This window comes from Triticum aestivum, chromosome 1A (assembly GCF_018294505.1).
Source record: "Triticum aestivum cultivar Chinese Spring chromosome 1A, IWGSC CS RefSeq v2.1, whole genome shotgun sequence".
Lineage (NCBI taxonomy): Eukaryota > Viridiplantae > Streptophyta > Magnoliopsida > Poales > Poaceae > Triticum > Triticum aestivum.
This window is the reverse complement of record NC_057794.1, coordinates 576970004-576986279: the sequence shown is the minus strand read 5'-3', so window position 1 is coordinate 576986279 and position 16276 is coordinate 576970004. Positions and strand designations below refer to the sequence as shown.

Sequence of the window (16276 nt, the reverse complement as noted above, 5' to 3'; positions counted from 1 at the left end):
TTCTTCAAAATCTAGCGATGATTTATCTTCCAACCTATAGTGTGCTATGTTCTGCTTGGAGTTTGTAGTTGTTCTCCAGCACCTCTGTATCCTGCCCCGAGTGTGTGTGGGCGTGTGTTGTATGCGGTGGTTTGTGGTTGATCGATGATCATTGCTTTATATATAAAGCGGGGCAAAAGTCTTTATCGGCAATAATTGAAGTATGTGTGATGATATTTCTAAAACATCATTAGAATCCATCATTTTTTATCTCTGGTGAACAAAGTGGAACATATAAAAAGTCTGACTAACACATTTTTTATTTGCAATAAAAAACTGGATACTGCTAATTACATATAAATATATAAATATATACTCCCTCCGTTTCTAAATGTAAGGCTTTTTAGACATTTCAAGTGCACTACAACTTACGGATGTATAGAGTCATATTTTAGAATGTAGATTCACTTATTTTGTTCTATATATAGTCACTTGTTGGAATCTCTAAAAAACTTATATTTGAAAATAGAAGGAGTACAAATGATATTTTATACTCTTTCTTCTCTACTCTTATAAAAAACAGAGTTGATGATGATGGTGTGCCTGCCATCCTGCAATATAGGCCGTCCGATTTATATCTGACGGATAGGAAGGAAACTATGGCAATTTTACAAAAAGATACCCACACCTCTCTCCACATTTGCAAATAAGGCCTTTCATCATTCATCATTTTCTCCCACAAGATAAACTACTCATACAAATGCATCTTGATGTTTCGTGCAAAGCACGGGCATCTTGCTAGCTTCTTATACAAAACAGAGTTGGTGATGATGGTGTGTCTGGCATCTTGCAATATAGGCCGTCCGATTTATATCTAATGGATAGGAAGGAAATTATGGCAATTTTGCAAAAAGATACCCACACCCCTCTCACATTTGCAAATAAGGCCTTCCTTCGTTCATCCTTTTCTCTTATAAGATAAACTACTCATACAAATGCATCTTGATGTTCCGTGCAACGCACGTACATCTTGCTAGTTACATATATATGTGGCTAGGAGTTTCTAGTACAAAGTTCGCCACGTACAATTGTTTTTGCTTTTTTCCTAAACTACCCTCCCACCTCATCCACTCTCTCGCTCACTCACCCACTCTCTGTCTCGCCTGCGTCGCCGGCGCCTCTCCCTAGCTCGTGTCGCTGGTGCCTCTCCCTTGCCCGCGTCGCCAGTGCCTCTCCCTCGCCCACGTCGCCGGCGCCTCTCCATTGGCTCCGTCGTCGGTGCCAAGATCTCATTTTTATTCTCCGGTGACTGATTTCGAGTGCGTCGGCTCGACCTACAACGACCTTCCTCCACTCCAACGCCATGCGGTACGTCATCCCTTCCTAGCTCCCTCGCTCCTGCTCAGCTGGATTCACTCACTCCCGTCTCTTCTCCCACTCTGACCCCGTCTCCGTTACCAGGACGATGCCATGGAAGGGCCACCATGACCAGGAGCAGGACGACGCCTTGGAAGGTTCACCGATAGGAGCAACTACGTACGGTCTGGTCTTCTCCACTAACAGGGATATCGACATGGAGGTCCGCCATGGAAGGCCTGGAGCTCGTCATGGAGGGTCCCTCCTCTCTCTTCCCCTCCCTCTACTCTGTTGGTTGGTTGGACGGAAGACCACCGCTCGTCAGGCTCTGCTTCTTCCACCGCTGCTCCCCTCCCACCATAGTGCCACAGACGCTATGCCAAGCACGGAAGGTATCACCCTCCTCCCTATTTGCTTTCTTGCTGCAACTTATCTTCAGAGATGATAAAACTGTAGAAATCTGAAACTGTAGAAAACTGCAGAAATCTTTGGAGTTCCTTCTTCAAAAACTTTTATTCTGGCGCAGTTTGTACAGATTTTTATGTACAGTACGCAAAGTCATATGACTGCTGAAAATGGACCATCGTATATGCCTGTACAAGGTTGGGGGAGGCACGGTCAGCGTTGGTGTATTTTCAGTTTGTACTGTCATAATTTTCAGTTTGTAAAACTGAGAAGTGTATTTTCCATTTTGAAACTGAGATCTTCTTGCACTATCATACAGTAATTTTCAGTTTGTAGATGACTTTAATTGATGGGTTTCTTCTCTGGAATTAGATTCGGGGAGCCGCCTTGATCCAGAGTACTCGCAATCCATTATAGGGCAGTTCAAAGCCTGCCTCTGGAAGCATTGGTTGACCTATTGGCACAACCCAGATTACAACCTTGTCAGATTTTCCTTCACTTTGTTCACAGCCTTGCTGCTTGGCTCCATCTTTTGGAAGATTGGCACCATTATGTAGTTACTGTACTTATCTTTATCTTTTACTCCTTGATTACAATGTACCAGCATCTGAATTTTTTGTGCCTTGATGCAGGGGTGGATGCCAATACTCTTAGAATGGTCATTGGAGCAATATACACAACAGTGATGTTTGTCGGCATCAACAACTGTGCAACCGTTCAACCAATTGTTTTAATCGAGAGAACAACTTGTACAAAGAGAGGGCTGCTCCATTGCTCAGGTAAGAATATAAAAGATCCTTGGCAGCTCCTGAGATTACTTGTGCCTTGTCAGTGTGCAAATGCAGTTTGTCTTGTGTATTGCATATGCACATCACATGGACTATGCTTGCATTTACTTCAAAATTTACGGCAATCGCTAGTTGTCTTTTGAGCAAAAACTGAAATTTAAGTTGTTTGCTGAATTTGGGGTGTACTATTGGTTAGCTTGTTACTGTAAGTACCAACATTTCAGTAAAAGATTATGTAACGCCCTTGCCGCTGGCCGCGAGGGACCGCCAGATTTGGGGCTCGTCGCCGGTAGAATTGGTGAGGAAGGAGAGCTGGAGAGGGCAAGATGCGGACGCAACGAGAGAACGAGGAAGGAAGAGAGGATAAGCTCAGAGAATAAGATTCAAATTCAATTCCACGATACCCGACACACCACACCACTCGAGCTTATATATCCGCTCGTTACAACCAAGGCCTCGGCCCAACACTTGCGCAGCCCACACGCTAACACAGCCTAACTCCTATTCAAATCTCCCGCGCTACGCTTCCGCCTTGTTGCTGCGGATACGCCTTCCTGGCTGCTTCACAGCCAATGTCAGTAGCTGCATACTGACATTTCCCTCCCCTTGAGAACCAGCATGTCCCCATGCTGGTGCATCTGGAAATTTAACCTTGAGTACCTCGTAATCCTCCCATGTAGCCGCCTCCACCGGAACGTTCGACCACTTGATCAACACTTGCAAATGTGCCGCATTTCCCTTTTTCACCAGCCGCCGATCGAGAATCTCTTCAGGTGTCACCCCTGGCACTGACAAATCCAGAGGTTTGGGTAAAACCGTGAACACTGGTGTGTGATCTGGTACATGAGACTTCAACTGAGAAACATGGAAAATGGGATGAACTTGACTGCCTTTTGGTAGCTCCAACTTGTATGCCGCCACTCCCACTTTTTCCAATATCTTAAAGGGACCGAAAAACTTCAGAGCCAATTTGGGGCATGGTCGATTGACCACTGACGACTGAGCATAAGGCTGCAACTTCAGATACACTTGTTCCCCCACCATGAACTCTCTGGGCGACCTGCTCTTATCAGCATAATGCTTGTACTTGACCTGAGCTCTATGCAAATGCTCTTTCAACATAGCAGTATGTTCTGTCTGAGCCAGAATCCACCCGGAAACATCAGGATTGAGAGATTTTGTTGTGCTTGCGAACTGACCAATATTTGGCTCGTGTCCATATAGTGCTTTGTAAGGAGAGCAGCCTAAAGAGGAGTGAAAAGTGGAGTTGTACCAGAATTCTGCTTGAGGTAACCACTGTTTCCACTTGGCAGGACAGTCATGCACTGCACACCTTAAGTACATTCCGAGACACTGATTCACCCTCTCCGTCTGACCATCAGTTTGTGGATGATATGCTGTACTCATCTGTAATTCAGTGCCCCACACTCTAAATAGCTCCTTCCAAAAAGAACTGGTAAAAACCTTGTCTCTGTCAGATACAATAGACAGAGGTAATCCATGTAGTCGCACTACATTCTGAAGAAAAGCTTTTGCCACTCCTGCTGCAGTGAAGGGATGTTTGAGAGGAATGAAGTGACTGACTTTAGTAAACCTGTCAAGCACCACCAAAATGGAGCTATACCCTTCAGATTTGGGCAGTCCTTCAATGAAATCCATGCTGATGGACTGCCATGGCCCTTCAGGTATTGGTAAAGGTTGGAGCAATCCAGGATATTTGCGCAGTTCATGTTTTGCTTGTTGGCATATAGCACACTGCTTCACAAAGTGCTCCACATCAGTTTTCATACCCTGCCAACTGAAGAGCTGTTTGACTCTGAAATATGTAGGAAGAATTCCAGAATGACCTCCCATAGGAGTAGAGTGAAATGCCTGTATCAGTCTGGTTTGTAACCCCACATTAGCTCCAATCCAGATTTTGTCATTGTTTTTCAGAATTCCCTCATGTAAAGTAAACCCAGGGCATGCCTTTGCATCCAGTGCCAGCTTCTGTAACATGTCTTGAGCTACAAGATCCACAGCATAAGAGTTTAGGACCTCCTGAATCCAAACTGGTTGTGAGGTGGATATAGCCTGTACTGGAAACAAGTGAGCCACTCTAGACAGAGCATCTGCCACAGTGTTTTCTACCCCCTTTTTATACTGAATTGTGAACTGTAGCCCTACTAGCTTTGTCATAGCTTTCCTTTGCAGTTCAGAAGTTAGCACTTGATCGCCCAAGTGATGCAAGCTCTGGTGATCTGTTTTAATCACAAAAGGGCCTCTGGACAAGTAAGATCTCCACTTGTCAATGGCCATCATAATAGCCAGAAACTCTTTTTCATAGATGGACAGTTTCTGATTCTTCTGACCTAGGGCTTTGCTGTAATAAGCCACAGGGTGTCCCTCTTGAGCCAGCACAACTCCCACTCCTGAATCACATGCATCAGTTTCCACACAAAATTGTTTTTCAAAATCAGGTAGAGCTAAAACTGGAGTAGAGGCCATAGCTTGATTTAATTGCTCAAATGCAGCATGTGCCTCTTCTGACCAGAAGAAGGATTGTTTCTTCAACAACAGTGTCAAAGGTTTTGCAATAATCCCATAGTTCTGGACAAACTTTCTATAATAACCAGTGAGTCCCAGAAATCCTCTAAGTTCAGTTACATTGCTGGGTACAGGCCACTCCAACATTGCAGCAGTTTTTGATGGATCAGTTGCCACTCCTTTGTCAGAGATCACATGTCCCAAATATTCCAATTTCTGCTGTCCAAAGGAACACTTGCTCTCCTTAACATAGAATTGATTTTCTCTGAGCACAGTTAGCACTTCTCTCAAATCTTTGAGATGATCTTCTAAAGTCTTGCTGAACACAAGTATGTCATCCATAAATGAGAGAAACTTTTTTCTACCAGGAAACAGAAAGTTCATGTTGCACTGAAAAGTGCCAGGAGCAGTTGCTAGCCCAAAGGGTACAACTCTGAACTAAAATTAGCCATGATGTGTCTTGAATGCTGTTTTATACTCATCTTCAGGTATCATTCGAATTTGATGATAGCCAGCTCTCAAATCTAGTTTAGAAAACCATTTTGCTCCAGCTAATTCATCTAGTAATTCATCAATGACTGGCAAGGGAAATCTGCTTTTTACTGTCAGGGCATTGAGCTTTCTATAATCTACACAAAACCTTCATGTTCCATCCTTCTTTTTTACAAGTAACACTGGAGAGGCAAAAGGGCTCAAGCTGGGTGTAATGAGACCTACTTTTAACATCTCATCCACTTGCCTTTCAATTTCATCCTTTTGTAGGGGAGAATATCTATAAGGTCTGTTGTTCACTGGTACAGCCCCACGAACCAAGTTGATTGCATGATCAATTTGTCTGCGAGGAGGTAATGACTTTGGGTCACTGAAAACATCAGTATATTGTTGCAGTAGTTCCTTAATAGGTTCAGGAAAACCCTGTTTGTCTTACTTCTCATATACAGGATGAATTAAAGCCACTGCCATAATATCATTACCCTTGTTCCATTTCAGTAACTGTTCAACAGGCAGCTCCTTCAGTTCTGGTTTCTGACTGGGCAAAACTCCTTGTAATCTCACATCATGTCCCTTATAATCAAACTGAATCCATTTTTCGGCCCAATGACACTTCATCACTCCCCACTTTGCTAACCAATCCATGCCCAAAATTATGTCATAGCTGCCAAGTTGCAACACTTTCATAGGGCTAGTGAAGTTCTGCCCCTGCAGCCACCAAGTTACATTAGGGACATATTCAGTACACTGTAGCTTATCACCATTTGCCACCTTGACAGATAAAGGTTCAGACAATTTTTCTGAAGTTAACTTGATTCTTTCCAACAGAGCCTGACCAACAAATGTGTGTGTACTTCCAGAATCTAACAACAGCAACACCACTTGATTCCCAATCAGTGCTCTGAACTGTATAGTTTTTGGATGAGTTGCTCCTGACAGGGCCTGAACTGATATAGTAGCACATTCCTCCTGCTGATCATACAACAGTGCATCCAACACTACATCATATATGATCTCATGGGTATTTATAGCTTCTACTGCCTTCAGATGAGCAGCTTTCTTAGTTGCAGGTGTGCAAACATGACCAGGGTTGTACTTTTCCCCACACCCATAACATAGGCCATTAGCCCTCCTGTACTCCTTGAGTTGCTTAGCTTTCCACAGCTCTCCAGGTGCAAAACTGCTTCTAGAGTCCTGTCTGCTTGTGACATTTTTTGCATAATTGGTTTTACTGCCCTTGCTCTGCCGAAGTAACCTCTCCTGAACTTGAGCATACAGTGCAGCTTGTTGGACAGATTCAGGCAACTGCATTTCCACTGCAGCTCGCAACTCTTCCTTTAAACCCATGACAAATCTTGTGACCAACAGAGTGTCACTCAGTTGAGGTTCATACAACCTGATGCTATAGACCAACTGGTGAAACTTGCTCTTGTACTCCTCAACAGTGCCCCACTGTTTCAACCTGAGTAAGGACTGCAACAGTTCTCGATGCACATTCACATCAAATTCGGCTAGTAATGCCTCACAAAACTGCTCCCAATTCGGCCACACTCCCTTCTGTCTCACTGACTGAAACCAGTGTGCAACGTTGTCCACCAGGTTCAGAGATGTAGACGCCACACGAAAACTGTCAGGGATATTGTACAGTTGGAATAATGCCTCACATTGATCTATCCAAACCCTTGCCCCCGTACCGTCAAATTTTGGAAAATCCATTTTGGGCATCCAATTTCTCTTTCCAGTCGCTTCCTCACACTGCACATGTTCTCCCTGTTCCCCACTGGGATATGGATTGTGGTTCTGTACCTGGGGTGCCCGGTGCTGAGTCCTTGCCGTCGATCCCTGAGATGTTGGAGCCGCTCCCAATAACCCATCTAGAGGCGGGGGAACTTGAGGAACGGTCCCTCCCCTCGTAGCGCCCTGATTGCTCTGCATCATCGACTGAACTTGCTCTTGCTGCACCTTCCCCAAAGTATCACAGGAGAGATTTACCTTCACTTGCACCTGATCCAGCCGCTGGGACTGCTCCTCCAGCTTTGCATCCAGCGCCTCCAATCTGTCGCAGATTTCGGCCACCTTCGTCAATCTGCTCTGCTCCGCACGGATCTCCGCAAACTCCTTCAGCATGCGCTCCTGGAACGCCTCCATGCCGCGCTCGAGGTACTTGGTCCGGGCACTGGGTTTGAACGCCGTCGCGCCGTTCCTCTCTGAAGCAACCCACCTTAGGTCGGGGATTACACCGATCGAACCCTAAGGTGACCGGAGACCGTCGCCTCGGAATTTGCCGGGTACGCTCTCGAGAAAGCGGAAGCGGGCCACGGATCGGTCGCTCTGATACCAGATTGTAACGCCCTTGCCACTGGCCGCGAGGGACCGCCGGATTTGGGGCTCGTCGCCGGTAGAATTGGTGAGGAAGGAGAGCTGGAGAGGGCGAGATGCGGACGCAACGAGAGAACGAGGAAGGAAGAGAGGATAAGCTCGGAGAATAAGATTCAAATTCAATTCCACGATACCCGACACACCACATCACTCGAGCTTATATATCCGCTCGTTACAACCAAGGCCTCGGCCCAACACTTGTGCAGCCCACACGCTAACACAGGCCAACTCCTATTCAAACCTCCCGCGCTACGCTTCCGCCTTGTCGCTGCGGATACGCCTTCCTGGCTGCTTCACAGCCAATGTCAGTAGCTGCATACTGACAGATTATTGATTTGTTTTTTAAAATCCATATCTTGAACTGAAAATCCTTGATACATGTTATTTGTTAATGGTAATAGTTAGTGTTAGACTCTGTTATATGGAATCTACTTTATCATGGACATGCCTAGGGGCTTAGTGTAGTTATTGTGGCCCTGGCCGTCAGAGCTGAACTATCGCTTGTTATCCCTACAGATGTTCGTGCTAACTGAATATGCTAATTTGCATTGCTTTTGTTGCATAACCATGTTTTTTTTTCTGAAGCTACTTATGCAGCGAAGGTACAGGTTCTAGATGGCTCTGTAGACAGTGAGAATGAGGAAACTCAAACTCATGAAGATTCTAATGAGGAAATCGATTATGATAAATAACAACACAGGTAATCTTTCAGACAGACACACCAAAAAAATAGTTCGGTCCTTAATTCATTACTTCCAAAATGTAAAGTAAATTCCAGAGACACATAACACAGAGTCTTTTGTGCTAAACTTTCTAATTAACCGCTCCAAAATATGTACTCGCCACAAATAAACTTTCTAATTCGCTAGTCTTCATCTTTGACTCACTACAAATAAACCTATGAAAATAGATGTCTGCTAAAAATCCTGCAAAAATTCCCATAAAATATTTCAATAAAATCTAAGAAGTCTTCATCTTTGAAAATCTACCACGGTGTCATAGGTTAAAATCCAATCACTTCATCATTGGTCCAATTAATTTTTTATAACAAAAGTTGTTCAATTTGTGACTAAAAAAGTGGTTGGATTTTAGAGTGGTAATATGGTATACCTCGGATAGGTTGGTCTATGATAACCGGAGGTGGAGTGGATCAGCATCTAATGTGAGGCACTCACTGACGGTCTGGCCGTGGTTGTGGGTATGCGTCCGGCGCCTAGGGATCAGAGTCCGAATAGCAGAGTCCGTCGGTGTGGGCTAGCAATGTTAAGACTTTAAAAAGATTATCATCAATTGTGCACTACATATCTGATCTTGACAGTGCAATATGAACATGACTCATGTTTAATACAGCGAACAGAATATCAAATTAGAAATTGTGGTGTTGTTTGGCTGGAGGGGACGGTAATTCAGGGAGGGGTAGGGAGGGTGGATTATGAGTTTGAGGGTTGAAGTCCCATCATTTTAGAAAGTTCAATATACATCGACACTTCATGATGATTCATCATAGGATGCATTTCAAGATACAAATCAGTCACTCAGAGTTTTTGTCTGTCTTACCAAACATGAAAGTAAAACTAAAACCAGAATTTACATGCCTAATCCCACCATGATGTCCCACCCTGTCCCAGTTGATGCCCAAGCCAAATAATCCAGGGAAGATATGTAGAACAATGTAATGTATGACCGGAGAACCAAACTACTAAGATCAATACAGTGAGAAAACTAAGTTTTTGAAAAGTAGTCAATGATAAAAAAATGTTAGAACTTCATCAGTTGACACCATAACAAGTAAAAACACAGAAGACATGTGACTGCTAATTACTCAATAGATGTAGATCAAGTTTCCTCTATAATACCTGCAATGTTAGGAGTCATCTAAGCCCGAACAGGCATCATGCCTTCTCATTTATCCAACCAGAAACCTCCTCTAACAAGGCACGGCCCTGTCCAACGGTGGCACATTTTTCACTCAGGCATGCCATGTTGGCATGAGAAATAATCTCAAGAGCATCCCATTTAACCAAAAATGTTACCATTCCAGATTACTCAACGCGTTGAATAATCTCATGCCATGCAGCTAGTTGTATCCTATGCGGACATGCGTCTCCTGTTAAATTAGAATTCATCACAATAACAGAAACACAAAGCGGAGAAAGCACATATGTTGGTGTCACGGTAAGCAGCCAATTAGTACAAGCTTCCCCATTATGCAAACTGCACTACAAAGATATTATTACCGATATGCGATATTCTATTTACATGTAGAAGGTAGATTGCATCGTCATAGAAAGTATAGAAAATTTCAATGCTTACAGACTTACCTTCCCATTATTCTTTCTCAGATCAGCAGAGATGAATCGGCTTCCACCGGATCCTTAGCTGGTGTAGCCTCAACTGCTTGCTCAGGACGATTGCTTAGCATGACGTGCAGCCTCCCGCAGCAGTAGTTCAACTCCTGCACAATGACACAAAAGGCATAGACCGTCAGAACACAGTCCAATGGTTTCTAGACCTGGCGTACATCGGCGCCTCCATGGCTGCTGAACAGGATGAAGAGGAGCACTGGAGGAGGACCATGGTAGCGGTGAGACCCAACCCATTGCGACGCCTAGGGAGCAGGCGCACGGGCACACCAGTAAAGCACAGCACAGCGGCGGCCGTGTCCTCCATCTCGATGCTTCAGCCAGGCGTCACCATGCAGTCACACAACGACCTGCACTCCATGATAACCTCTCGATTCCGCCGCCCCCGAATCTCACGGCGTCGAGGTGGCCATGGGAGGGCTCGCCGGAGTGGTTTAGGAGAGGATCAGGGGGTTGTGGAGATCTGGGTGGAGGTGGTTTGGAGAGGTTCGGGGGTGAGGGCGGGTCTGGATAGGATGGAGACCGTGAAAGGAAACCAAAAACATAGGTGATTTCCTCCCTTTTTTCCATGCGGAAGAGGAGGTGGAGTCAAACGTTTTATTTGGAAAAAAATCGGTGGGGAGGTCGATCGATGGAAAAAAAATCGGTGGGGAAGGTCGATCGATGCGAGGGGTTGCGTGTGAGCGAACGAACGAACGACGTACGGACTCCTCCATTAGGAGTAGAGATGCCTGCTCCTTCCTATTTTAAAAGGGTAAATGGAGTACATATCTGGTAACAATATGCTGATTCCAAGCACAACTATCTCTAGAAAGGAAATCTAAAAACAGTCCATAATATGCTATCACCTATCGGTCACCTCCCTGTATAATAAACATGGTGAGATAAGCCTACAACTCAAAGCTATCACTTTGGAGGTGCACAACAGGAAAAAAGGAACTATTTGCAGCAACCAGTCATATTTGTTATTTAGTCAGTAAACATATAAATCCAAACACCAATAGAACATAAATGCTCTAAAAGTGTACACTGCATTCTCCAACATTTTGACTGCTTTAACGTGATCTATAATTTTAAACAACATTCAACAATATGAACTTTTGAGCCGTTGCCTGAAAGAAGAACAATGCTGACAGGTCATAGCAATGAATTTGAGCACGATAAAAGAAACGACACGCCACCTCAGTTTCTTTACCTGCCCCGAAATAAAAGTTTGCCTCCTTTATAAATTGGAGGAAGTTTTTTCAGATACTGGCCCTGTTCTTTACAGATATTTAGCTCTGTACTAACATGCTTAGGCCATGTGAACTAATCAACAATTCAGCAGACCGCAAAATTCACAAAAGGAAGTGAGAGCACCAATGAATTCAGTGGCGTGACTGAAACTAATGCAGCTCACAGTTTGTTTTGGTAGCTGCAGCCTGCAGGTTCTATTTTTTGGTGAGAATGGAACATAATGTTGGTGACTGGACATGAAAAAGGAGAAAGTACAATGTCTCTAGATTATGAAGTACCTGACATGGGTTCCTGCAATCAAGCCTATATCATTGCACGGACAATATCCTCAACCTGCTTCATCATAGCACAAAAAGATGATGGGCGTGGTTGAAAAGCAATTGAACGACATCCAATAGTCATCACAAGTCACCTGCTTCATAAACAGAACATGAACTTGCTGAATACAAACCGTTAAGTCAAGGAGGCAATGAGCTCTTTTATGTGTTTTATGGATCATGTACAGACAGTATAACAACAACACTTTCTACGACGTAGCCGAGCTTTCCTTTCTTGCAAAAGAATAGACAGACTATCTGTCTCCTATTCTTAAAAGCTAAAACCGGAAAAAAAATGAGGGCAAATTTATTTGCACCTTCAAACAATGAATGGGGGCAGAGGCGCATTATCTGTACAATGGCATCCAAATGTTGCTTTTCATCACATGCAAAATAAAATAAAAAGGTCACACAGGTCTTTCTCCTGTGCTCTAGTAAACAATAATAATCAACATATAGCTACAAATTCTCAAGAACAAAGACTGTACTGGTAGGCTGTATGCAGAAATTGTAATACTCGTACAAAGTATCAGCCAGTACGCCATTCAGAAATACAGGAGAATAATAAAGGAAAATACTGGTATGAATTAGTAAACCATCAATTACTTTCACAAAAATTGAAATCTTCAAACAAAGATGCTGCAGAAAGAAAGATGATTAATTTTCAGCTAACAAGAACTAGAGCAAGCAACCAACAAACTATATCAAAATGCCATCCTCGGCAGTGATCAACAAACTCTGGTCATCCTGGTCCTTTCATATCAGTATTCCAAATATATAAATGCAGATATACTACTCACAGATATTTCAGTGCGTCTGCACAATGACCTGATCTCACACCTTAGTTCCAATATGTGTGTCAATAAGACATGAGAATGGCCAAAATAGCAGTTCGATGTTCTCTTCTCTGCTGAATGATGAGATGGACATGCCAGGTCTCATAAAATAAATTACTAGCTTCATCAAGTGTTAGCAAGTAGCAACGACCAAACCAGCATGTCATAGACATACTACAAAGACAACCAACATCTAGTTAGGCACGAATACTGAAACAAAAGGCTACCAGCTTACTGCCCAAGCAAAATCTTTGGGGCGCAGTAAATAGTTTCAAACTTTACATATTCCTGGTTCATGCAAATCTGAATCTAGTCGGCACTTCGCCTCTGCAAGCTTCCGCATAGTCTTCAGCGAGGTGCGGTGCAGCTTCCATGTGAGGGCATATGTACTTCTCCATGAATACCTTCTCGGTCCGCATTACTGCAGAATAGTAGTCCCGGTCGCAATCTAGCAATTCATTTTCCTTGAGAAACTTTACAACATGGTACCGGGGCCTGAGCCGGCCCTCCAGGCTGTAAGAGAGCAATACCGGACGATGAGCAATGTATGCCGGTTCCAGCCCCACCTCAGAGACGAGGAACTCTGATCTGCTCTGCAGAGAGTCCTTAGACCTTGTCAGCAAGATTGGAAACTTGGACACAGCAATGCTGACCTCGGCATCTGACCACCTAAAGGTCTTCTTCAAGTACCCCACTTTGGTGGCGATCTTCTCCTCGCTGAGGTACGCAACAGCAGACACGGCATGCCTGAATATCCGAGATCCACGGGGCACACCAAGACTTTCAGCGCATGACACCATTGCCCGGATGGATTCTACATTGGTTGTGAGCAGCCATGGATTAGGGATGCACAGCTTGGCAATGTCGCAATCAGCCAGCCCCAAGTCCCGCAGGGTCGCGACATTGGGCTTGACCACCCTCTCAAGATCAGACGAGATAAGGTAAAAGCCGCGCTTGAGAACTCAAAAGGGTGTTGTCGATGGAACCGAAGAGGGGCAGGTAGTACTGCAGCTTGGAGACGATGGATGTGAGATGTAAGTTGCCTTGGCAGTAGGAGATGAGGCGCGCGATCTGAGAACGCGAGAGGCCGAGGCCGGTGAGCTGGGCGACGACGGGGACAAGGTACCCCTCCACTCTGGAGCAGAGTACCTTGGGGTCTCCCGCGACGACGGTGGCGACGTCAGAGCTGGAGAAGCCGTGGCCGGCGAGGAAGGAGAGCACGGCGTCGGGCTTGGTGGGGGATTTGAGGTGGGAGAGCTTGGCGGAGGCCTTGAGTGCCTGCGCTCGGGAGAGGCCGCAGCTGGCGACGAGGTAGTCCTGCACGGCGAAGCTAGGGGCGGGCGCTGCGGCGGAGATGAGGCGGTGGATCTGGGAGGTGGAAGAGGCGGAGGGAAACGAGAGGAGCTGAGTGAGGACGCAGCACCGGTGCCGGAGCATGGCGGCGGCGACGAGATTGGAACGAGCGGCTTGGCGGCGGCGGCGTGGTTGTCGCAACCAAAAATGGAGGAATGACCTTCCACGAGCCCACCAGCGTCAGCGTGTGAGCGTAGTGGGCCTTGAAGCCTTCTAATTCGTTTACTCACTCATAAAAAATGAGATGCTCAAGAAAAAAACTCACAAAAAAATGAAGAAATTTATTCAATTTTTTTAAGGAATATCCCTAAAAACACAAAATGAGAAACGAATGTCTCAAAAAAACTGAAGAAACGTGCGCCAGGTATTGGTAGTACTCCATCTGGGTTTTTTGTCTACTCTGTATATAAGAAGCCAACCTTTTTAATATTTGCTCAATATTATAGAAAACAAAATCAACATTCACAATATCAGAAATATGTCATTACATGCATCGTGAAATTAATTTTTCATATTGTATACCTCTATTATTGTAGACGTTGATATTTTTTAATATAAATTAGATCAAAATTTATGAAGTTTGACTCAAAACAAATCTTATACGTGGAGTACAAGGAAACCGAGGGAGTACAAAACATCACGCGACGACTCGGCCCTGAGCCGCTCGTGCAACTATATCCCTGTTGTCATCCTCAGCTCACGCCATCTAGAAAAGCCAGCCCCGTCATCATCGTCGGCTGAAGCTCATCAACTAGAACCATGCAGAGCCCCGGCCGCCATGCTCGCTCCATCTCCATCTCCTCTTCTTTAGCACATAGGTAAATCATATTTACAAGTAAAAACAACTACAAAATGCTTTGCTCTGCCATCTCTTTTACAACTAAGGGCTTCACAGACTGAATTTTCTTCACTGCGCAAGGCGCCACAGAGCACTAGGTAGGGTTCAGGTGACATACAAAAAGATTCAGCAGCTCACATGATCGTGAGTGCCTGGAAAAAGAATTTACCAAGTCTTTATTCTCTGAATCATATGTTCTTTAACAAGTACAACCTGATAAAGATATTTTCACACCTAGGAAATTATGACTAAGGAAAATAAGAGGAGCAATTCGTACAAAACAGTAATTTGTCCAATGATATTTTTAAGGGCCAATAAGATAGTCATCTAATCATGGAGGCTGGAGCACAAGGAAAGTTATTTCAATTAGCATCTAACTGCTATGTAAAACAGCATACATGCACAACTGCCTTGTAAACTACTTGTTGTGTTCCCTCTACAGGGAACACAACTGCAAACAAATAGACCAACTCGTCTCACTCACAATCAGGATAGGGGAACTATAGCAAAATAGCGCGGTTTTAGTCATCTGCCAATCTTCTATATGTCATATGACATTTGACTAGGTGCAAAATATATCAGCCCCAACCAATGGCGTTTCTTGTGCAACCTGTGGAGTCACTAGACCCCGCAGGTTTTTTTTAATCACTACTACTTTCGTTCTGGATATTGCATCAAAACAATCATAATTCGAAAAATTTATGGCTTTAGCATGTAACGCCCCGAGACCGATGTGTCAGGTGTCTCCCAGTTATTCGTTGTTGTTGCCTTGTCATTTGCTTGCGTGTCATGCATTTCATATCATGTCATCATGTGCATCGCATTTGCATACATGTTCGTCTCATGCATCCGAGCATTTTTTTCCCGTTGTCCGTTTTGCAATCCGGCACTCCTATGTCCTCCGGCGTCCCTTTTACCTCTTTTCTGTGCGGATGTTAAACGTTCTCGAATTGGACCGAGACTTGCCAAGCGGCCTTGGTTTACTACCGGTAGACCGTCTGTCAAGTTTCGTGCCATTTGGACTTCGTTTGATACTCCAACGGTTAACCGAGGAACCGTAAAGGCCTCGTGTGTGTTGCAGCCCAACACCTCTCCATAGTGGCCCCAAACCCACCTAAACCCCCTCCATACTCTCGGTCGTTCGATCACGACCGCGTGGCCGAAAACCGCAGCTCATTTGGAGTCTCCTAGCTCCCTCTACCTATATATGTGATCCCCTCCAAAAATTCGCAGACGAAACCCTACCCTAACCTTCCCCGCCGCCACCGGACATTTCGTCCCGCGCCGCCGGACATGTCCGCCGCCCCGCAGCCACCTCACTCCGGCGAATCACGCTATGCCACGTCAGCCGGCCGCCGCCCTCGCCCAACCGGACGCCGCCACGCGTCCCGGCGCCCCGCGCCTCCTC

At 44.9% G+C, this 16276-nt stretch overlaps 1 protein-coding gene across 5 annotated transcripts; it reads left to right on the top strand.

Moving 5' to 3' along the window:
* The first annotated feature begins 1126 nt into the window (after nucleotides 1-1126).
* LOC123069243 (uncharacterized) lies at nucleotides 1127-12275 on the top strand. Of its 5 annotated transcripts, none has more exons than XM_044492058.1 (5): nucleotides 1127-1347; nucleotides 1441-1727; nucleotides 2373-2519; nucleotides 8511-8625; nucleotides 11709-12275. In XM_044492058.1, exons 1-4 carry the CDS (start codon nucleotides 1343-1345, stop codon nucleotides 8615-8617), a joined length of 546 nt encoding a protein of 181 aa, XP_044347993.1. In that variant the 5' UTR covers nucleotides 1127-1342; the 3' UTR covers nucleotides 8618-8625; nucleotides 11709-12275. The 5 variants fall into 5 exon arrangements, 4 of the variants coding, with proteins under 4 accessions (XP_044347993.1, XP_044348002.1, XP_044347985.1 ...); XM_044492067.1 differs by having other exon boundaries at nucleotides 11703-12275; XM_044492050.1 differs by lacking the exon at nucleotides 11709-12275 and adding an exon at nucleotides 10268-10510.
* The last annotated feature ends 4001 nt before the right edge of the window (nucleotides 12276-16276 follow it).

What these genes read in the sequence shown, in the direction of transcription:
- LOC123069243 (XM_044492058.1), top strand. An exon ending in CGCTATGCCAAGCACGGAAG is followed by an intron (nt 1,728 to 2,372) that starts GTATCACCCTCC and finishes GCCTTGATGCAG; the next exon opens with GGGTGGATGCCAATACTCTT. An exon ending in AGGGCTGCTCCATTGCTCAG is followed by an intron (nt 2,520 to 8,510) that starts GTAAGAATATAA and finishes TTTTTTCTGAAG; the next exon opens with CTACTTATGCAGCGAAGGTA.